The sequence below is a fragment of the Elgaria multicarinata genome, chromosome 11 (assembly GCF_023053635.1).
Source record: "Elgaria multicarinata webbii isolate HBS135686 ecotype San Diego chromosome 11, rElgMul1.1.pri, whole genome shotgun sequence".
Classification (NCBI taxonomy): domain Eukaryota; kingdom Metazoa; phylum Chordata; class Lepidosauria; order Squamata; family Anguidae; genus Elgaria; species Elgaria multicarinata.
Genome location: NC_086181.1, coordinates 1904679 through 1927950, shown reverse-complemented (window position 1 = coordinate 1927950; position 23272 = coordinate 1904679). Strand labels below are relative to the sequence as shown.

The 23272-nt window shown below is 41.1% G+C and overlaps 1 protein-coding gene across 1 annotated transcript in view; it reads left to right on the top strand.

Annotated features, from left to right (window-relative positions):
* The window catches only part of MAP3K14 (mitogen-activated protein kinase kinase kinase 14), a 102590-nt gene extending 80310 nt beyond the window's left edge, over nucleotides 1–22280 (top strand). The window contains exons 13-16 of the mRNA XM_063138468.1: nucleotides 14560–14666; nucleotides 15744–15888; nucleotides 18296–18396; nucleotides 19522–22280. Coding sequence (XP_062994538.1) covers nucleotides 14560–14666; nucleotides 15744–15888; nucleotides 18296–18396; nucleotides 19522–19686 — 518 coding nt within the window. The 3' untranslated portion in view covers nucleotides 19687–22280. The remainder of the gene's footprint in view (nucleotides 1–14559; nucleotides 14667–15743; nucleotides 15889–18295; nucleotides 18397–19521) is intronic.
* The last annotated feature ends 992 nt before the right edge of the window (nucleotides 22281–23272 follow it).

Here is a 23272-nt window from a genome sequence, read left to right as displayed (position 1 = left end):
AGGGAGCTTGTTAATCACCCATATGTATGATGCACAGAGACCACAGATAACTGTGGATCTTTGAGTGGTCACCTGTGCATTCACACAACCCATCCACCATCAATGCTTCAATGTCGATGTTCAAATGAGCATCGGTACATGTGCAGTAGGACAGTGGGGGAGGGTACCCACCAAAACTTTCTCAGTTATAGAACTTTCCTGAATCAAGGCTCTATGCAGGCACTGAGCCCATATGTGTGAATGCCCAGATGACTACCTGAAGAACCACATTTACAGGTAAGCATCTTGTCCTTCCCTCTCTAGGTAGGGAGCTCACTGCAGTCCACTCACAGTTCCACTGGGAGCAGATTTCACACATTGAGTTAGAGCTTCCTGCCTCAATTACATCAATGTTACAGATGCGACATCCAACCAGAGAGCCCTGGCTATGGGAGCGGTATATAAGTATAATAAATAAATAAATAAACTCTGGTTTAACTAACCTTCCTTTGAAAGAAACAAGCTCGGTTTGGCATCTGCAGAAATCGTGAGGTCTCTGTTTGTGTCTTTATTAAGAAAGCTGTCTGACTAGTATGTTTCTTTCCATACATTTTTAACTTTTTTAACCGCTTTGTTAAATAGAGTTTAATAAAGAAAAGGAAAAAATAAATAAAAACAAAACAGAGGAGGCAAAGCAGAGCATCAGTCTCCTTGAGCTCTGGGCCATCTGCCTAGCCGGTCACCAATTTGCCCTCCAAATGGAAGGCCAGGATATCATAGACAGGACAGACAGCACTGTAACCAAGGCATACATCAACTAGCAGAGAGGTACAAAATCCAGAGCCCTGCTGAGATAGGCCATGAAAATGTTCAAATGGAGTCAGAGTGGACATGAGTATATCAGAGCAGAACACCTAAAAGATATTTTAAATGTCCAAACTGACTGGCTCAGCAGAATTCTCTAGACCCAGGGGAATGGTCCCTATACCCAGAGGCTTTCAAGGAGCTGAGGATCCGGCTCAGCCTTTGCTTCTCCACAGAAAGCAATGCTACCAAGATTCACCACCTGGGACCAAGCAGAAGGCTCAGAGTTCACAGATGCTCTGACTGCCCAATCGCCATCATGCCTTCCCACCTCTCCCCGCATCCCAAACTTGATCTGAAAAATAAAAGACCAGTGGACAGAAATTCTCTTAATAGTACCAAACTGGCCTAGGCAGCTATGGTACACCAACCTGGTGAAATTCTCAATGGTGCAGAAGCGAGGGAAAGAAGCACCACCAAACCAAAGAAAAAAAGGGAGAGCAAAGTTCTAGTGCTATAAATCTGTAGTTTTATACTTAAATTAGTTCTTCAATGCATTTCAGACATTGTCCTTCATCAGGAGCTACATATGAAACAAATAAAACTGCCAATTAAAAACACATTAAATTGAAAATAAAACATAAAACAGTTCAGGATTAAATGTATAAAACAAGTATAACTGTCAGTTACATACATATTTTTTTTAAAAATAAAACCTTAGTTTTAGATTAAACAATGGACAACACCCATGTGAAATAGTGAATCAACTTTGTACAAAACTTTTGCTGACATCCCATGATTAGAAACAAAACTTTTATCCATTGGCCTGAAATCACAACTAATGAACTGACCTGAAAAGGAAATGGAGGAGGAGAAAAACACTAGACTGTAGTTTTGCAAATCCAAGTGAAATAGTCAAAACAATGATAAATTATAAAAGAAGCTCTTAGCCAAATATCTGTTGTTTCTCAAAAACTCTCTTCCTTCTGCTCTGCAGCTGAGGTCAGCTGGAAGCAATTTTAGTTAATCTTCAAAAGGTCCGCAACCTCAATTGCCTCATGGCTGGTTGATCCTGTCAACACTCAGTTGTGATTACACATCGTCATTTTTACCGTCATCTTGTGTTATTTCCACTGATTTTTGCCATGAGTTTTGGTGTTGTTTTTTTAAGAATTGACTTAGGGTGTTTGGAAACATAATTTGATCCAGATTTTATTTATTTATTTATTGCATTTTTATACCGCCCAATAGCCGAAGCTCCCTGGGTGGTTCACAAAAATTGCTGTAGCCCGACAGTTGACCAGGGCCAGTTACAAGGAGCACATGAGTTCTTTCTTTTAACAGCTTCACTGGCTTTGTCTGTTTACGGACACAATTCAAAATGCTGGTTATGAACTATACAACTTGAGACCAGGCTACCTGAAAGACCGATTCTCCCATGTGAGCTTGGCTATGCTTTAAGATCTCAGGGGGAGGTCCCTCGGCCCTATTGCAATTTGAGGCACATTTGGTGGGAACGCAAGAGAGGACCTTCTCAGTACCTGGTCGTGGGACTCCCTGCCAAGGGAGGCTAGGTTGGCTCCTTCCTAGTTGTCCTTCTGCCAGCAGGCCAAGATGTTTTTATCCCTGTAGGCCTTTGGTGTGAAAGCTGTTCTTTACTGAAAGGGGCTCTTTTGGGTTCAAGTAGATGTCAAAAAATGCAGCTCAAAGTGGCTAATGGTAATAAAACCAAGATTAAAACAGAAACATAATTAAAATGGCCATAAAGTCAAATAAATTAAAAGCACAATTAAAAATACAACAGTAAAAGAAAGACATATTTTTTTAAAAGAATTTTTATGCCAATATATTTGGCATAAAATAAATACTATATTGAGGATCATTTGGTGTTTTATCTTTGTCCACTTTTTTATTTTTCACACTTTCCTGCTTATTTAATTCATTTTGTGTATGTGGACATATGAATAGTGGCTGGTTGTGTGAGAGATTAATAATAATTTTAAAAATCCATTTTTATTTTTATTTTTAGCTAGAAGGTAAGTTTAGGGTGGATTTGAAATTAGAAGGGCTGGTTAAAGAGAGAGAGAGGTTAGGGAAGTAAATGGCGATGAAAAAATATACATGGTAGATGATTGAAAACTAAGTTTATTAATTTGGGGCTAACCTTAATGTAATTTTTTTAAAAAAGTGGGACAGAGCCACACAACTTGATCCCACTTGCCACTGGGGGAAGCCATACAGGGAATGCTGATGGCTGAGGTGAATGATCCTAATCTATTATACTGAGTATAGAACTAGGATGGTTTAAGTACAGATGATTTAAATACTCTTAACAGGTGTGGTCTTGTAAACGTGGTGGAACCTCCCAACATAAATGGAAGGAAATACAGGTTATTTAAGTATTGAACAGGCAAATAGCCTTGAATTCCATAGGTGGTGTCAGGAGGGCTGGTCCAGAGGAATTTCATCCTAGGGTGTTGAAGAAGCGAATGGATGGACTCTTGGAACCTCTACTATCTTTGAGCAATCCAGGAGAATGGGTGAAGTATTGGCAGAGCACAGGTGTTGACCTATGTTCAAAAAGGAAGGTCCTGAAAATTATAAACCTGTCAACCTGATATCAATACCTGGTAAGACTATAGAGCAGATTATAAAGCCAGGTTGGTCACCAGTACATTTAGGGATAAGCATATTACCCCAACATTAAAATCACTCCACTGGCTGACAATTAGTTTCCGGGCAAAGTACAAAGTGTTGGTCATTACCTTTAAAGCCCTAAATGGTTTGGGTCCAGGTTACCTGCGGGATCGCCTTCTCCCATACAGTCCGCCCCACACACTCAGGTCCTCTGGGGAGAATTTACTTCAGTCAGCCAAGACTACACTGACATCAATTTCCCAGAGGACCTTTTCTTCTATTGCCCCTGGATTATGGAACGGCCTGCCGAAGGAGATTCGTAATATTAATTCTCTCTGTGATTTTAAGGCAGCTTTGAAGACTAGGCTTTTCCGGAAGGCCTACCCAGATTGTGTTGATTCCTGTACTAATGTTGTTCCCCGCCTCGATCCAAAGGGAGAGGCGGGTAAGAAATAAATAAATATATTATTATTATTATTATTATTATTATTATTATTATTATTATTATTATTATTCCATATGTAGGTACCTTGACACTAATACTATCTGGAAACCAGCATAGAGTTGTCAAGAATGAGTTCTGCTAGACTAGTCATATTTCATATTTCAGTTGGGTAACTTCCTTAGTAGATCACAGAAATGGTGTGGACACAATATATCTTGACTTTAGGTGGGCATTTGACAAAGTGCCCCATGATATTCCAATCAGCAAGCCAGTTAAGTGTGGGCTGGATGGCATTACTACTAGGTGGATCCACAGCTGGCAGAGAACTGTCCTCAAAGAGTACTCATCAACTATTCCCCATCAAACTGGAGGGAGGTATTGAGTGGGGGGTACCACAAGGCTCAGTCCTGGGCCCTGTACTCTTCAATATTGTTATTAATGAGTTTGAAGGAAGAGGTGGGAGGAATGCTTAGCAAATTTACAAATCACACAGAATTGGGTGGGATAGCTAATACCTTAGAAAACAGAAACAAAATTTAAAATGAACTTGATAGGTTGGAAAACTGGCAGAAATTAATGATATGAAAAAACAGCATTAAATTTAACAGAAACAAGTGCAAAGTTCTTCATTAAAACAAATACACAGGTATAAGTTAGGGGATAACTATCTTATACCTGTACATATGAAGAGGATCTTGGAGTTGAAGCTGATCACAACCTGAATATGAGTTAACAGTGTGATGTGACTGCAAAAAAAAAAAAAGGGAAAATGCAATTTTTTGCAACCACAAATAGGTTGCATTAATAGGAGTATAGTTTCAAAATGACAGGAAGTAATAGTTCCATTGAGCAGGTTCAGAGAAGAGCAACAAGGATGATCAGGGGACTAGAAATTAAGTCCTCTGAGGAAAGATTGAAGGAAAGACAGGTTGCTTACCTGTAACTGTAGTTCTTCGAGTGGTCATCTGTGCAGTCACACATATGGGCCTAATCCCCTCAGTTCTCTTTAACCGCCTGTGGGTCAACAGCATTTGGAGACTTCTCGTGGTATAGTGCCTTCTCTGTTATACCATAGCTGAAAAATCTATCAATTTTTCCTTCTTTTTCTTACTTCTCCAGTTTTCTAGTCTTTCCTATCTTAATTTGTTTGTTCGTCTGTGTCTTGAGTGCCTATGGCACATCAAGGCCTTTTCAAAAAGTGTTCCAGTTGTGGACAGAAAATATCACAAACAGATGGTTGCTCTGCTTGGGGGAGACTCATGTTGTGGAGTCGTGTGCCTTTTGCTTGAAATTTTCAAGGCAGGCATGAAAAAAACACGCAGATCGCCTTCGGGCTATTCTCTGGGAAAAGGCATTGGAGGCAGTAGACAAGCCGAGAGCAGCTCGCGCTTCTACATCTCCACGCAAGATGGAGTCTCTGCCCCAACATCCTCTGACAAGGAGTGAAGCCTTAGCGGTTCCCCCCTCCTCCTCTCAGTCCGCAACAAAGGCGGCAAAGAAGATCTCTAAGAGAGCAAGAGAGCACTCTGAGGCCGAAAACCCTCAGAGAAAAAAGAGCAAAATCAAGAGCAAAAATGGAAAGAAAAAACCATCGAAATCGATCTCGCCGGTACTGAGGAGCCCGGTACTGAGTACTTCGATACCGAGCCGCAAGACGGGGCATAGAAGCCCGATATTGAGTCTCTCACTACAGAGACCTCCCTCGCATGCGATAAGCCCGATACCGAGGCTTTCGCTACCGACACCTTTTTCGATACCGAGACAGGCGACTCCACCTTTGCCGCTGGTACTGAACCCCCCGCCGCATGAAGAGCTGGTTGCTAACTCGCCAGTCCCATCGCCGCTACATATTGTTACGGTTCCGACTGATGAGCTAGTGTGAGGCCATCGATTTCGGAAGGTGAAATCAGGGGTTCCTCGCTGGATAATACCATGTCGGATCGGAGACATTTTTCCCCTCGGTACCGAGAAGACATCAATACCGACGGACGTCGGTACCGACAGCAACCACAGGTCGATACCGAAGGCTATTGATACCGACAAACATCTCCTTATGGATATGGCCGTGATCGTTCACCGGCTTCAATTCATTCCACTCGGCAATATGCCGCTTACAGCGAAAGACCCAGGTCCCCATCGAGGGGTTGGGACTACTATGCCGATTGGCAACCTCCACATTTCCCTCCATATTACTATGACGACTGGAGGCACAGAGGGCATCAAGAATATTACTACCCTCAAGAACACCCGTATAAACAATACCCGCATTTCCGTCAGCCACCCTCCCAGACGGTCTCCCATCCACCGCCCCAGGAGGATGCTACAGTCATGCCGCCTCCACCTCAACCAGCGGTACTGAGGCGCTCGTCGCAACCGACGTGAGCTACGGTACCGACCACCGACAACCACGACTCAAGCGTTACAACCAACCTCAGACATGAGTGTAGGCACTTTGGACGCCCTATCGGAGGAGGACTACCAGTCTGACTCCTCCCAAGAGGCATCACCAGCACCCTCCATTCCCTCCCCAGATGTAGTCTCCCCTTCGGAGGATTTATCACACTTTGCCGATCAAGTGCAAAGGATGGCAAGATCATTGGGGATTGAAATGTCTCAACCCATAGAAAAAATGAACGACCCAGTTTATGACGACGCATATTGTGAGTCATCAACTCCAGCAGCCATTCCGTACTTGGCTGTGCTATTACACACAGCACAACAGTCGTGGAAGCTGCCCTCCTCTATGCCACCAACGTCCAGGAGGTTAGATAATACATATAAGATACAGGAGAAAACTGCTCTTTTTCTTTTTACTCATCCCAAGCCCAGTTCCATAATTGTAGAGGCATCTCAGGGACGCACTCATAAAAGACACAATGCGCCAGTAGATAAAGAAGGTCGTCGGCTGGACGGCATAGGGCGAAGAATCTACTCGTCAACAGCACTGTCATTGTGCGTGCATAATTACCAAGCCACCATGGCTAAATATCAACTCTTCTTGTGGGAGAAGATGGCATCCCTATCTGGATATTTGCCAGATGACCAAAGGGAACTGGCGAACGTATTCTATACTGACGCCATGATACTCTCTAGGCAACAGCTTAATACAGCTTGTCAGGCAACTGACTGCGCCTCAAAAGCCATGGTAGGGTCTATTGCCCTACGAAGACATGCATGGTTGAGGTCTGCAGGACTATCCCGAGAGGCACGCACCCGAATCGAGGACCTGCCTTTTGATGGAGACGGTCTATTCCATTCTTCCACTGATGAATCGATGGAAAACATCCAAAAGGCCAAGAATACGGCCAAGAAGATGGGAATTGGGCAGCAACAACAGATCCAAAGATCATTCCGCCCGAAACGCTGGCCTAGGGCTCAACAACAGTTTCAGCCCAGACAGCAACAGCAGTTTCAAGATCGACCCCCTCTGTATCAACCCCAAGGTCAATACAAGAGGCAACAATTTTCAGGACGCTTCAAACAGAGCAGAAGCAAACCAGATCAGGGTCAAAGACGGCGTCTTTGACTGCCCCATAATTATAATTTCTGCACCAAAATTTGGTGACATCCTTGCCCCCTTTTATAATAGTTGGACCACCATTACCACTGACAGGTGGGTCCTCAACATCATTTCTCAGGGCTACAAAATTGAGTTTACCACCCTCCCTCCCCTAGGAACCGCAAGGTTCTCTCCACCTACAGACGCTCTATTGCAAGAGACTAAGTCTCTTTTGGAGAAGGGCGCCATAGAGCGATTACCAACTCATGCCCTAAGGTGCGGGTTCTACTCCCGCTACTTTACGGTTCCCAAACGGGATGGGGGGCTAAGACCTATTTTGGACCTCAGAGACCTAAATAAGTTCATCAACCCTAAAAAATTCTGGATGAACTCCCTAGCAAGCATCCTACCTTTCCTCTCCCAAGGGGACTGGTTTACTTCTATTGACCTTAAAGATGCTTACTTTCATGTCTCAATTTACCCCGACCATCGTCAATTCCTCCGGTTCATAGTAGGGGAAGACATTTTCCAATTTAAAGTGCTTCCTTTTGGTCTTTCTACTGCGCCCCGAGTCTTCACAAAGTGTATGGCACCAGTTTGCGCCTTTCTGAGAACTCGAGGGGTAGAGATTTACCCCTACTTGGACGATTGGTTGATAGTGGCTAGTACGGAGCAGGAAGCCACCCGTAACACCCACCTCACCATCAACCTCCTCAACTAATTAGGCCTTTGCATCAACAAAGAAAAATCAAATTTTCAACCAGCTCAAAAAATTAAATTCCTTGGAGCAATTCTAGACTCCACGCATCTCCGCAGAGAATATCTGCTTGGGTTGTTCAGACTATCAAATTAGCCTGGCCTCCCGTTGGAGGGGAAAGTGCGCTCTCACTCCACCAGAAGAGTGGCCACTTCTACGGCTTTTGAAAAGGGGATCACCTTACCAGACCTCTGCAAAGCGGCTACCTGGCCGACACCTCTTACTTTTGCCAGTCACTACCGCCTAGACATCAGGGCGCGCAGAGACTGTGCCTTTGGGCGTGCCGTCTTATCGGCAATCCTATGACTACTCATATACCAACTGACACCACCCACCTCTGGTAAGTGAGCTTGTTAATCGCCCATATGTGTGATGCACAGAGACCACGAAGAAGAAAGACAGGTTGCTTACTTGTAACTGTAGTTCTTCGAGTGGTCATCTGTGCAGTCACACAACCCTCCCACCGTCCCCACTATGGTGTCATTATTTTTGATCACCTGGTGGTTCTCCTCAGTGAGGCTGTCTAGGCGGTTTCAGGAACTGAAGGGATTAGGCGGGAACCCCTGAGCATGCTCAGTGGACGGTGGGGGAGGAACTAGGTATGATTAGCTTTATGAAGAGAAGTCTGAGGGGGGATATGATAGCACTTTTCAAGTACCTGAAGGGTTGTCATGCAGAAGAGGGCCCCAACCAAAGGCTGAATTCAGTTGAATATCAGGAGAAACTTCCTAATGGTCAGAGCAGTCAGACAATGGAACCAACTGCCTCAGGAGGTGGAGGGCTCTCCATTGCTGGAGGTATTCAAGCAAAGGTTAGACAGCCATCTGTCAAGGATACTTTAAATTGGATTCTTGCGGGGGGCGGAGCTTGGCAGCCATGGAGTCGGTGAGGTTTTTCTGATTCTCTAACCGGCCTTGCTGGGAAAAGCAATTATCTCCTTTTTAATGGGCATAAATCTCTAAGCAAACGATGGAAAAGAACTATGAATGTTAACTGTTTAACTTGTTGCCGTTGGAATAAGCTGGAAGAGATAAGGTGAGATTTTTTGGAATGTTTTATACGCGTCTGTGGAAAGCGAAACTGATTGTAGCACTCGGCTGGTGATGGCGTAGTTAAGCAGTGAAGGTTTTGTTTTTGTTAGACGCGGACCTGATTTATAGTGAATCTCACCTCTTATCTTCTGTTACAAAGTGGAGAAGACTGAAATACTGGCTCCATAAAGAGGAATGCAGTTTGTTGTAGTTATCGTCGGCTGGTGAGCGAAGGAGGGGTGATCGGTACTGGAGTGATAGCAGCGTTCAGTGAGGAGGTGAAGTGTTTATGGCACTTGTGGATTGTTTATGGCTTGTTTTGGTCCCCTCTAGTGAATGCTGTTTTGATATCTGATGTAATTTCCCCCCCCCCGAGAAGAAAGAGTGATTAATACACAGAAGACAAGCTAATAAATAAACTGTTAAGAAAGGGAGCCGGAGTTAAAGATATACGCCCTATGTCGCACATCAAAAGGAGGATTAAAAAAGAGTTGCAGAAGTTAAGTGTTCAGAAAAAACGCCCAAGTAATCATAATCTCGCCCACCTGGAAGGTTCAGTTGCAGAAGGAGAACAGGAAGAGACAGTCACAGCTCTTTTAGTCACAGACCCAACTAGTGAAGAAAACATGGCTGAAGGAGGAAAAACATCTGGCAGTCAGCCACCCTCAATAGCAGAAATCAGAGCTGCTATTGCAGAAAATAACACAATCATTTTTAAAGAAATAGATCAGCAGATGGAGGCTTTTAAGCAACAGATGCATGTGCTGGCAGATAAGATGTCGCAGAACTCTAAGGCCATTGATGATCTTGAGGCAAGAGCGGATTTGAACCAAAAGAAGCAAGAGGCTTTTGAAAAATCAACAAGTGTCCAGTTTAAATATTATGAATTAAGGCTGATAGCTGTGGAGGATCAATCTCGTCGGTCATCAATTCGAATAAAACATTTAATGCAAACACAAGGAGAGGACTTGAGAGAAATAATCTTGAATTGGTTTAAAGAGTTGATGCCTGATTTGCAAATTGATGAATCTGATTTTGATCGAATCCACAGAGTGGGGGGGGGCAAAATTTTAAAGGGATTAGAGACATTTTGGTGAAATTTGGTAATTATTATAAAAAAGAGCAAGTCATGAAGAAATTGAGATCTATGGCCCAGCTGCAGTATAAAGGCAAATCAGTGAAAATTTATAATGATCTCTCTCAGCATACATTGAATTGGAGACACAGTATCAAGCCAATAACTGAAATACTAGTGAAGAAAAAAATCACATATTCGTGGGGTTATCCTGTTTTTCTAAGATTTACATATGGAGGGGGGAATACAGAGTAACCTCACTGGATCAGGGTAAAGAGTTGTTGAAGAGCTTGGGTCTGTTTGGGGAAGCAGGTGTGACTGGAACAGGTGGGGGGGATGAGGCTGGGACATCTGGGGTGTAACAGAATTGTTAATTGTATTATAATTGCAGATAGAATGTTAAACATAGAAACCTTTCCGGCCAGGCGCAGCACTGCCTCCCCCCCCCTCTAAAATAGATGGCTGGAGTACTAGACTCACGGGGATGTGGGCGGGGGGAAGGGAGGGGGGAAGGGAGGAGGGCAGGGGTTAGAATAAGGGGATTGGGGGTTGTAGTATGGAGGTTGTGTTTTTATGTGTGTAAATTTGAGTTTCAGAGCACAAGGGATCGAAAGAGACTCCAAAAGGGTGAATATGGATAAAAAGATAAAAGTATCAACACTCAATGTTAAAGGTCTGGGGGCAGTCGTGAAAAGGAGGAGAATAGAACAAATGTTTAATAAAGAAGGATCTGATATCATAATGTTGCAAGAAACACATCAAGGCTTCGAGAATGTGAATATGATAAAATTAAAATGGCTAGCTTATTATGAAAAGTCGTTAGGGACTTCAAAAAAAAATGGAGTGGCCACTTTGAATTTGAAAAAAAGTGGATTCATATTAGAAGATATAAAAAAGGATGATAGTGGTAGATATCTTATGATAAAAGGTAAAATTGAAGGAAAGGTATATACGTTAATTAATGTGTATGCCCCAAATGAGAGACAGAGAGAGTTTTTTATAAAAATATTTAAAGAAATAGAAGAATTCAAGGAGGGGTATGTTATTTTAGCTGGGGATTTTAATATGGTTATGGATAATAGATGGGACAGGTCGAACCCCACTAAGGTTGAAAAGAGGAATAATATAACTATCTTGAATAAATTAGTAAAAGAAAACGATTATTTAGATTCTTGGCGTTTACTCAACGGGGTTAAGCCTGGGTTTTCATATTTTCCCCCAGTTCATCATACATACTCCAGGATAGATTATATTTTTGTCTCAAAAGATTTTGGAAATGGGGGTAATAAAGGTAACTGATCACGCTTTGTTAAGTCTAGAATTTGCAGTTAAGAAGAACTATAAAGAGGCGTATAGATGGAAATTGAATACAAAAATATTGAAATATAATAAAGTGGTAGAAAAAATTCAGAAGGAATTGTTGGAGTCATGGGAAATTAATGAAAAGGGAGGAACAGTTGGGTCAGTCGTTTGGGACACCATGAAGGCTGTAGTAAGAGGAATTTGTATTAGAGAAATGTGCAGTTTAAAAAGACAACATCATGCTGAGCAGGAAAAGCTAGAGACAGAAATTAGAAGTTTGGAGGAAGAATATTGGCAAGGTAAAAATAAATATAAATTAGTAGAAATACAAGCTAAGAAGAAACAATTAGAAAATTTAAATTTAGAGGAGGTTCAAAAAATTTAATATATATGAAAAGGGAATATTTCAAAAATAGCAATAGGAATTCTAGATTGCTTGCCAGACTCACACAAAAAGAAAAAGGGAGAAATGGGATAGAAGCATTGAAGGATAATCGAGGGAATTATTGTCATACAATGAAAGATAAAATAAAAAATTTTCAGAAATTTTATCAGGAATTATATAAGGGTAAAGAAATTCAACAAGAGAAGGTGGAGGAATATATTGGAAGGTTTATAAGGAAGAGAATAAAAACAGTACATAAAGAGCAAATGGAGAAGGTAATAACTCAAAGAGAAGTTGAAGACGTAATTGATAATTTGAAAGTTGGTAAATCACCGGGAGCAGATGGTTTGGGATCAGAATATTATAAATACAAAATACAGCTGTAGTGGTGGTAAACGATGGACTCACTGAAAAGATACGACTAGCCAGAGGTACAAGACAAGGATGTCCGCTCTCGCCGGTCCTGTTTGTAATGGTTATGGAAGTATTGGCGAATGCATTAAGGGATGATGAAGAGATAGAAGGAATTGGAAAGGTAAGGGAAATAAAGTTGAATATGTTTGCGGATGACACCTTATTGACTATTAAGAACCCAATAAGAAAAATAGAAAAAATTAAATATCAATTGAGGGAATTTGAAGAAGTTACAGGGTTAAGAATAAATTGGTCTAAATCAGAGATGATGTTGTTTAACTATACTGAGAAAGAAGAAAAGGAATGGGAACATAAAGGAATAGAAATGAGAGTTAAGGAGGAGATTAAATATTTGGGAATTAAACTTACAAAAAACCTAGAGAATTTAGAAAAGGAGAATTTAATGAGGTTAAAGAAAGAGGTATTAGAAAAATAGGAAAAATATAAAAGATTAAATTTATCTTGGTTTGGAAGAATAGCATTAATAAAAATGAAGATTTTAGCTAAAATTAATTTTGTGTTTAGGATGTTACCAATAAAAATCTCAGAAACTGAGATAAAAAGTTGGCAAAATATTATTAATAAATATTGTAATGGAGAAAAGAGAGCGAGGGTAAATAAGAATAATTGGTATCTAAGCCAAAAAAAGGGTGGATTGGGTCTCCCAAATATAAAATTATACTATGTAGCAAATAGATTAAGACACATTGTAGAAGCAATTATAGGAGTAGGAGATTTATATTGGATGGAGGAAAAACTGAGTTTGGAAAACGTCTTTTTTAAGGAAGGAGGGAGAAAGTGGGTTGGAAGTATAGATAATCCACTCCTGAGGACTCATTGGGAAATTTGGAGTAAATTTAAAGGGAAGCTGCTTCCGAGCAACTCTCCCTTAGCACTGGTAATAATGTTAAAAGAATTTCCCAGAGGATCTGAAGGGTAGATTATGTAAAATATTAAAAGAGAAAAATAAAATGAAATTAAAGGATTGGTTAAGAGACATAAAAACAAGAGAAGATATGGAAAATTTGTTAAAGGAGAAAAAATTATCTTGGTTAGAGTATGGGCAATTAGAACAATGGAATAAAAAGTGGATTAAAGACAATAGAGTTTGCAGAGGGATGACGAAGTTTGAGGAGTTAATAGTAAATAAGGAAAAAGGTAAAGGCGGTAGTATAGTTTTAAAAGGGTTAATGAGCGAAATATATAAAATATTGTTAGAAAAGGAGTTAAGGGATAGCTCAGGGAAAATGGTATGGGAGACAGATTTGAAGGTACAAATAGGGCGACAGAGATGGGAGGGACTATGGAAACAAAGAGTGTTGAGAAGTTTGTCAGTGAGAATAAAGGAGAATTATTTTAAAATTTTGTGGAGGTGGTACCTAACCCCGATAAGATTGAATAAGATAAATGATCAGCATTCAGCAAATTGTTGGAGAGGATGTGGGGAAAAGGAACATATTTACATATGTGGTGGGAATGCAAATATGTACAAAGATTATGGAAGATGGTGTTTTTAGAAATCGAAGAAATAGTGGGAATGAAAATAGAACAAACACCAAAGATTGCATTACTGTCACTATTTGAAGATTTAAAATGTGGAAAAGAAACTAAAGAGTTGATATCGAGTTTGCTGACTGCAGCACGATTGATGGTAGCTAGGAACTGGAAGATTCGAGGGGAATATTTTATTGAAGAATGGTATATAGCTATTAATGATAAACTGACTTGTAATATTAAGTGGAGAAAAGGCGTAACTAAAATAAATGAGTTTGAAGGAATCTGGAAACAGTTCCTAATATTTGTGTTTACTAAGGGAAGTGGGAAACCGCCAGTAGAAGAAACGATCAGATTTTGGAATCAGGAATAGATCCCAAGGTGGGGGGTGCACGTTTATGTTAAGAATGATGATGTTGTAGTAGGATAATGTATAGGTAATAACTATTCAACATATATGTACTCAACGTTTATTTAATATGTATGTAGCAGATGTTTGATGTTTCTTTTATTTTTTATTATTGTAATGTTGTATGTTTAATTAATGTAGAAAATAAAAAATATTAACAAAAAAATAAATAAATTACCGATTCAATAAATAAATAAATAAATTGGATTCTTGCACCAAACAGGGAGTTAGACACAATGGCCTAAATGGCCCCTTCCAATTCTTTGATCCAGAGTGGGAATACACTGTCTTTGACTGTCTCCATTTTCATCTGTTCTCTTTCTCACAGAGCTGGTTCTGAATAGTCTCTCTCAGCCCTTCTCTCTGGAGGAGCAGGAACAAATGCTTTCATGCCTCAGCTTGGATAGTTTCCTCCCATCAGATGTTGACGAGAAGGCGAGTACATGAGTACAGGCAGTTGCTACTTTGGGGTGGAAGAGAGCCCAGGGTTGGACATTCCCAGAAACATTGTACCAAATTCTTGTTTGGCCAAGAGATCCCAGAAACATCTCCTGGCTCTGAGCTGTGACAGCATTTTAGTACATGAAGTATGCTGGTGCTTTTTGATTATGCTTTGGGCTTGTTTATACAAGCTAGATTCAGAGTTGGCAATTGCTTACATCAAGGGTGGAAAACTTGTTGCTCTCCAGATGTTGTTGGCCCCCCACACCCATTGATCCAGCTAGTCTGACCAGTGATCAGAGATGATGGAATTGTAGTACAGCAACATACGGAAGGCCATAGTTTCCCCATCCCTGGCTTACATGACCACTTATCCTGGGATAGAATGGTGGGGGTCTTCTCTGGGATTGTTCATTCTCTTTCACCTCTTGACCTTTTGAGCAGATTTGGGATTGATGCAAATTGAGGAACTTTTACTTTGTAACCTTGCAAACAAACACACCTGCTCCCTCACAATGTCCCACTTCATGTGTACATACTAGGCTTTCAGAGTTCTATATGCCTTGATCATGTAAATACCACAAATGGTGAAAGTATTTCCCTTCTGAATATATCAGTTTTGAGAAAAGAATTACTTGCACAAATTCTTCCTTTCCCTTAAAGACATACAGAATATCCTTCTACCCCTAACCCTCATAAAAACAGATCAATCCACACATGCCCAAAACTCCTGCTTCTCTTCTGCCTAGCTTTTCTTACTTGTGTCACTTAGCAGGGATAACACCAGAGCAGCAGGTTTAGTCTCCAAAGTACATTTTTCACTTGGCATGCTAAACGGAAAGGATGAATAAATTCTGAAGGTCATAAGATCACATTTAACTTTTCCTCTACATGCTGGGTGCTAAATGCCTTATCCAGGTTTCCAATTCCTAGCATGTGTCGGGGTGGATCCTACCTGAAGCAAAGACATGGCCCCTCTGAATTAATTGGAGGATTCATAGTTTAATATTTGACAGCCACGTTGTGTGCCAGCAGGGAAAATATAATTGCTCTTGATTTCTGGTTCTTCAGGGATCGTTGAAAACATCTCACAGCCTGAAGGACACCATGAGTTCTGGAGTGCATTCATGGAGCAGCCAAACAGATGGGCAGAGCAACAGCTGGAACAGCTGGCTACATCGCAGCAGACAAACAGATATGCCTACCTACTTTGATGGTAGGACTTGTTCGCTGTATATAGGATTGTAAGATAGCAATATACAAATGATCTCTTTTGAAACCATATGCTAATCTGTTTCACTTTGTAGTGTGCTTTGTTGCTACATTATTAATTGCTAATTGGATTATTTAATCATTATTAATCATTAGAGTAATGGGTAATAAAATTGGAAGTGAAATTCATTCTGCATGAATTACCAGGATATTGAAATCTACTAGTTGACATTTTCATGTTTCTGAAAGGGGCTTGGATGACATCTACATGGTAAATTTAAACAACAAAGAGACTGAGTTTGGATGTCATGATAATCCATGATGGGTTAAATAAGCCATGATGGCTTATTTAACCCATCATGGGTTATCATGCCATCTGGCAGGATTTGTTTTAACCCGTAATGGCTTATTTGGCCAAAATAAATCACTGTGATAACCCACGCTCTGCAGTGTGGGTTGTTTAAGACATTATGGGTTATCGCATCATCGGGCAGTTACCATGGATTGTTTCACTTTCCTACAGAGTCACAGGGCAAGAGTGGCAGAACCCCCTGCCACTCGTGCCCAGCAGGTTCTCATGCCCCACTCACCTTGGGACGTCATTTTACCTTTCTCTTTAAAGGATCCAAACCATGAACACAGACAGTATACGGATGCCCACTCTGTAGATTATTTTTCCTTTCTGTTCCAACCTCTGGGCATCACCCTTTTACTCTCCGCCTGGTTCTGTGATTATATGACCCCCTTTTTGACACCCCCTTTCCTTCTTTGCCCCACATCTGAAGAAATGGGGTGCTTTCCCAGATCACCAAAGGGATCTCTCTCTCTGCCTTGCTTTTGAGAGCAGTGGGGAGACCGATCACGAGGGGGAATGGAAATTTCTAGCTCTTTAGAGGTGAGCCATTGCCACCACTTGGGTGGGAGGACTGCAGCAGGGCAGGGGGCAGGGGAATGAATCAAATTGCTCACAGTAGCTTATTAACCCATTTGTGTGGCAGGGGATTGTGGGCTATTTCAAAAATAAACTACTGTGCATTGCTTATTAACCCATCATGTGCTATCGTGATGTCCAAATTTCACCAGTCTTCTGTCATTTAAAAAACAGATTTATTGTGCTACGAGCATCTGTGGAGTAGGGCCTGTTTTGTCAGATGCATGAATTGTCCTTAGCATGCATATATACAATAAACACACACACACACGTTTATAATTTAAAAATGTAAATAGTGAGGCCAAAATACCATGAAAAGCAAAAGGCAAAAAAAATGCATTTCATGGCTTTTGTGCTTTATTGTTTGCAATTTATGTATTTTATTGCATATTGTTGTTCCCATTTTGATCAAAATGGAGAGGCGGGTAAGAAATAAATTTTATATATATATATATATATATATATATATATATATAAAATAAATCTGCGAACTGAGGATACACTTCTTGTATCTGATGAAGGGAGCTCTAGTCCATGATCGCGCGTGCCACAATAAATCTGTTTGGCTTTAAGATGTCTCTTGCTTTGTTTTGCTTTTTGCTCAAATAAGCTAACATGTCTTTCCCTCTAGAATCATCCTAAATAGATTTCAAATTGATATAGTTCTCTCTCTCTTTCTCAGCAATCTTTGGAACGCTAGTTTTTGTGAGGGTGGTGAGAATTCTTGTGTATGCATCTATAACCCCTTCACTGAACTAGACAGTTCTTGAGTCTTTGTGGGGAAGCAATGACAGTTCAGTTGATCTCATTTTAAGCTTTAATATTCTTCTTTGTTTCCTTACAAGAATGTCGCCACTCTCCAGGCTACATTTGGCATGCTGCTGCATCCTCACCACAGCCTCTCTTTGCCAGGTCCTATGATGTGTTAAACCCAGGTTGGGCTGCCCTCACCTCCACCACCATCCCAGCCTGCTCTTCCTTCTGACTTGCTATTTCCACCTCCATGCTTCCACTATGTCCTTACAGACTAACTGCTGCTAACCCACTTTATTTTATTTAACTGCTGCTAACCCACTTTATCTGCAATGCCTTTCTTGAACCATATTAGCCTCCCCTTTTAAGGTGCTTTCTACTTTTGGGTCAGCTGTAACCCTCTCTTGCTTCTGTTGTTTTGTCATTAAGCCCCATCACTGTCCCTCCAGCTTTAAACTGTGCCTTATTGAAACTGTAGGCCACCTCGGGAAGGAAATCGGTTGAGCTCATGGCACATCATAAAAGAGCAGCAGCTTGAAACCACTTGGTACTGCTCCATCTCCTCCTCTCTACTGACATAGATCATTAGCAGTTCTATAGAACATTTCTTCTTACTAGGAAAGCATCTGGGCTTCAGAAATATCCGCCATCAAAGGATGATCTGAAGCAAAAGCCCTCCCTCTGGTCCCAGGGTATGGCAATTCTCACAACAATTTCCATTTTTCAGGGGTGAAAATTGAGATCCACTTACTTAGCGGGGAGAGTCTCTACATCCGGGAATTCTGTGGGGCCAAGGTGGGAGATGTTGCAACTGGAATCAGCAGCCAGGTGGGTGCTGCACTGGTGATGTCTACGTGTGTGTGTGTGTGTGTGTTGGGGCTACATGAAATGATTTTTAAAATATGTACTTATTTTTATTGTATCAATTTTGTATGTTTTTGTCTTGTACACCACCTTTAGAGGGTTCCATCCTTAAAGGCAACCTAACTATTATTCTAAATAGATGACATCTATTCCTTTATAGCCTCTTTGCTGCTGCTATTTCCTTAAGGCTTATTATTATTATTATTATTAATAATAATAATAATAATAATAATAATAATAATAATAATAATAATAATTTATTACATTTATATACCACTCCATAGCTGAAGCTGTCTGGGCAGTTTATAAAGATTTAAACACGGAACATTAAAAATTAATATACAAAATTTTAAACCATAAAAAGCATAAAAATAGATTACATACAATATCCATCTATTCTGGGTCAGTTAAAAACTCAACATATGTTGTTAAATGCCTGGGAGATGATAAAAGTCTTGACCTGGTACTGAAAAGGTAACAATTTATTTATTTATTTATTTAATAACATTTATATACCGCCCCACAGCCGAAGCTCTCTGGGCGGTTTACAACAATTAAAAATAGTTAACATTAAAAGTATACAAAAATTTAAAAATATAAAAACAGTATAAAAACAACAGTATCCATTTAAAAACAACAATTCTGGGGTCCATTAAAAACAAACTTAACATTGTTAAATGCTGTTAAAATGCCTGGGAGAAGAGAAAAGTCTTGACCTGGCGCTGAAAAGATAACGTTGGCGCCAGGCGAGCCTCATCGGGAAGATCATTCCACAGTCGGGGGGCAACCACTGAGAAGGCCCTTGTTGCCATCCTCCGAGCTTCCCTTGGAGTAGGCACTCGGAGGAGGACCTTAGATGTTGAGCGCAGTGTACGGGTAGGTTCATGTCGGGAGAGGCGTTCCATCAGGTATTGTGGTCCCAAGCCATGTTGGCCCAAGGCGGGCATCATCAGGGAGATTGTTTGATGTCACATCATTTCTTGTTCCTCTGTCACCCATCTGACACCCATCCTCTGTCACCCATCTGTCACCCATCTGACCTAAGCAGAGTCAGATTCCTTCACCTCCTTTTGTGCTTTGCTTTCACAGATACCGGCCTCTGCTTTCAGCTTCTTCACCAAGGAAGGCCAGTCTGTTTGCTGTGAGATGGAAGTCCCTGATCCAGGCATTGAACTGCAGTGCATTCTTGCCCCCGATTGCAGCTGTGGCTGGAGATGGAGGGTCAAACATGGTCGGCTAGAGAAGAGGCCATAAAGGATGGTGCTTCTTTGCAACCATGCTTTATGATACTTTCCCTCTAAAAGTCAGAAGTGATATCTGCAGATCAGCACTAAATATTGTTGGTGGCAATTAACTCCTGAGCAAGAATTATATATTCACTTTCTCTCTCCCCTTTATGTAGAATCCAGTGAAGGTTGTATGTAAGACTTCTGTGCTCCGGAAGTCAGAAATTGAACGACTATGTCTGCATTTATGAAACTGACTCAAAAAACTAGGAGGAATTGTGTTCCAAGCAGAAGTTCAGTTTCTTAACCCTACCTACCACCTCCATATCCCAAGGTAAACCAGCATATCTTCTGGAAATCTGGCGTGCCCTTAACTGAGCTCAATAACCCAGATTCAAAAGCCTCAGGTATGGAGCATATGCAGTTACGTTAGCCTGGTCACTGTCTCCACAGGCTTGTTGTGTTGTTAAAACAGTGTCCCAAGGAAAGGATGGGATCCAAATGTAGTAAGCAATAACAAATTTTACATTACATTCTTCAGCAGAACTGAAGAATATAGCAAGTCTTCCTCAGCAGAACGGGTTGCATTCTGTAGAACCCCAAAATATATGCCAGAAGATAACTGCAAATAACTTGCATCATACACATCGAATCTCAATTCCCCCTAACTGTATAATTGACTGACAGAGTTAAAACAACACATATATGAGGCCTGTGGAATTTTTGTCCTACCATGCTGAATGCACCCCATCTTCATCAGCTCACTATGGCTTTTAAAAGGTATAAGATTATTAAAACTTCACATAGACTTTTCAAGTGCAGCCCATTAAGTTTTTCTGCTTTGATTGTGCAATTTCCCCACCTTTTTGCCCTAAGTCAGAGAAAACCACATGTATTTGATGCATTTTACTCTGAAGTTAGTGCCATTGATTCACATGTTGTAACAACCCATGGTTAACAAACTATGGGTTTTTAAGAAGATGAGCAGGTGTGAGCTGGCACGGATTCAGAACTCTTGAGTTGTTCATCCCCAAACAACCCAGAGTTCTGAGTTTGGATGTCACAATAAAAAACCCAGGGATGGAGTGTCTGTTGGGTTGTTTATCACAGTGGAAGCAGGCAAGAATCAGTATGCTCGCTCGCTCGTTTCTTCTTGTCATATTGTCCGGGTCGTATTGTGTGTTGGAATTTACTCCCAAGTAAATGGACAGAGGATTGCAGCCTAATCTCCATGCCAGGAGAGTTTGATGCAAAATCTAAACTTGGAATAAGTTAGGCAAATCAGTGCAGTATATCCAGTTGTTTTAAAATGCTGCATGTATGTTAATTGCCATGATTGTTTTTGTAGTGTGATTTTGTAGACTTTAGAACAGCTTTAATTTCTGCAAAGAGCAATAAGTGACTAGACTAGTAAGTGTGGCAAGAGGGAGATGGTATAGCATATACATAATCGTTCCCTAATGGGTGCAAGGGTATCTTACTGACAAAGCCTATCTTGCAGTGTGCTAAGCTAAGAGTCAGAGGCATTTCCTTGCTCAGTTTGCCCTTTGGAATATTCATTTAGCCTACAAAATTAAGGCTGGCTAGTCTCAGCCCCAACCTTGCCTGTGCAGGGGCTGGGAGGTGGAACCCTGTGATGGCTTTGTCTATGTTCAGATGGTGCAAATGTAATTTCTCCCAGAACTAGGATATTCCTTCCCATTTAGGTTGTTGCTCTTGCTGCTTTTCATATATGAATTTCTTTAAATCCAGGGTGGGCAACATGTGACACTCTGGATGTTGGACTACACCTTCTTTCATTGTTGCCCATTGCACATGCTGGCTGGTGCTGCTGAGAGCTGGAGTCCAACTTCACGAGGGCCACAGGCTACCCAGCCTTGTTTTAAATACAACTTCTTGCTGAACCTTGAAAAAAAGGGTTCAGCAGGGTAAATGGGGGTTCAGCAAAAAGAAGAAGCATCTAAAAATTTCTGAGGTTGCCAAATCTCTTTCCCCAAATAACCTGTTACCCCTTAATTCTGGATAGGGAGTAGCAAGTATCATTATACCACATTCTCAGTACCAAAAACATCCCAAACATCCTTTCAAGATATTTCTTCTGCCCCCACCCCGATATACACACAACTTGTATCCTTGTATTTAAAGAGAGCAAAGTATAGGTTGTCTCTGTTTGGAAGAAGCCAATTGGCTGTGTGCGAGAAAGCCAAATTCCAGGATAAGGTTGCAGCCTAAACCATCTGCTACTTTAGACATAAGGGTCCCAGTCCAGTGAATGCTAGCCACATACACAAGTTATTGAAATCAACAGGACAATGTAGTTTTGGGATGTACACATGACTAATCTCCTCTGCTTTGGCATTGCTATTATCAGTTACCAAACCTAAAGTCTAAATCTGTTAACTTCATTTTGCTTTTAAGTGATGTGCTAGAGCACCATGATTCTTAATGTACATGTCTCTATCAAAGAAATGAAGTGAAGCAAAATCACCTTTAGGGCTAGCAGTCTGTTTCTTGTGGTGTCTGTTTCTTTTGCCAGACAGTGTTCCCCATTGCCACTCTGCTCTTGGGCTTTCTCCTCCATTTGAGTTGGTTGAACCCAGCATGCTTTCTCCCACCTTAGTTAGCCAGATTTGTACAGGAAAGCTCACAGTGCAGAGCATATTGGAGACAAGACATCCCCTGTTGTTTGTCCCCAGCATCTAATAACCAGTTCTGGATGGGGCTACACTCCCCCTGAAAGACTATGTTCGCAGTTTGGGGGTGCTCCTGGATCCGTCGCTCCAATTGGCAGCCCAGATAGATGCGACGGCCAGGAATGCCTAATATCAGCTTGGGCTGATATGCCAGCTGCGCCCCTTCTTAGAGTTGGAAGACCTAAAGACAGTAGTGCACACGCTGGTAACCTCAAGGCTTGACTTCTGCAATGCGCTCTACATAGGGCTACCATTGTACCTAGTTTGGAAACTTCAACTAGTTCAAAATATGGCAGCCAGGTTGGTCACCAGTACATCTAGGGGTGAGCGTATTACCCCAACATTAAAATCACTCCACTGGCTGCCAATTAGTTTCCAGGCAAAGTACAAAGTGTTGGTCATTACCTTTAAAGCCCTAAATGGTTTGGGTCCAGGTTACCTGCGGGATCGTCTTCTCCCATATAGTCCGCCCCGCACACTCAGGTCCTCTGGGGTGAACTTACTTCAGTCAGCTAAAACTAGGCTGACATCAGTTTCCCAGAGGACCTTTTCTTCTGTCACCCCCAGATTGCGGAATGGCCTGCCAGAGGAGATTCGTAAAATTAACTCTCTGTGTGATTTTAAGGCAGCTTTAAAGACTAGCCTTTTCCTGCAGGACTATCCAGATCAATGTAAAATCAAGAATTTTTAAGATGTATTGATTCCTGTTCTAATGTTGTTCCCCGCCTCGATCCAAAGGGAGAGGCGGGAAATAAATAAATAAAATTATTATTATTATTATTATTATTATTATTATTATTATTATTATTATTATTTGGGAATATGTTTTCCTCACCCCTGCTATTGAACTGGATTCTACTCCATGGGATAGATCCAGGTTTAGTCATACTTCAATAGGACATATGTTAGCCTTAACTAACA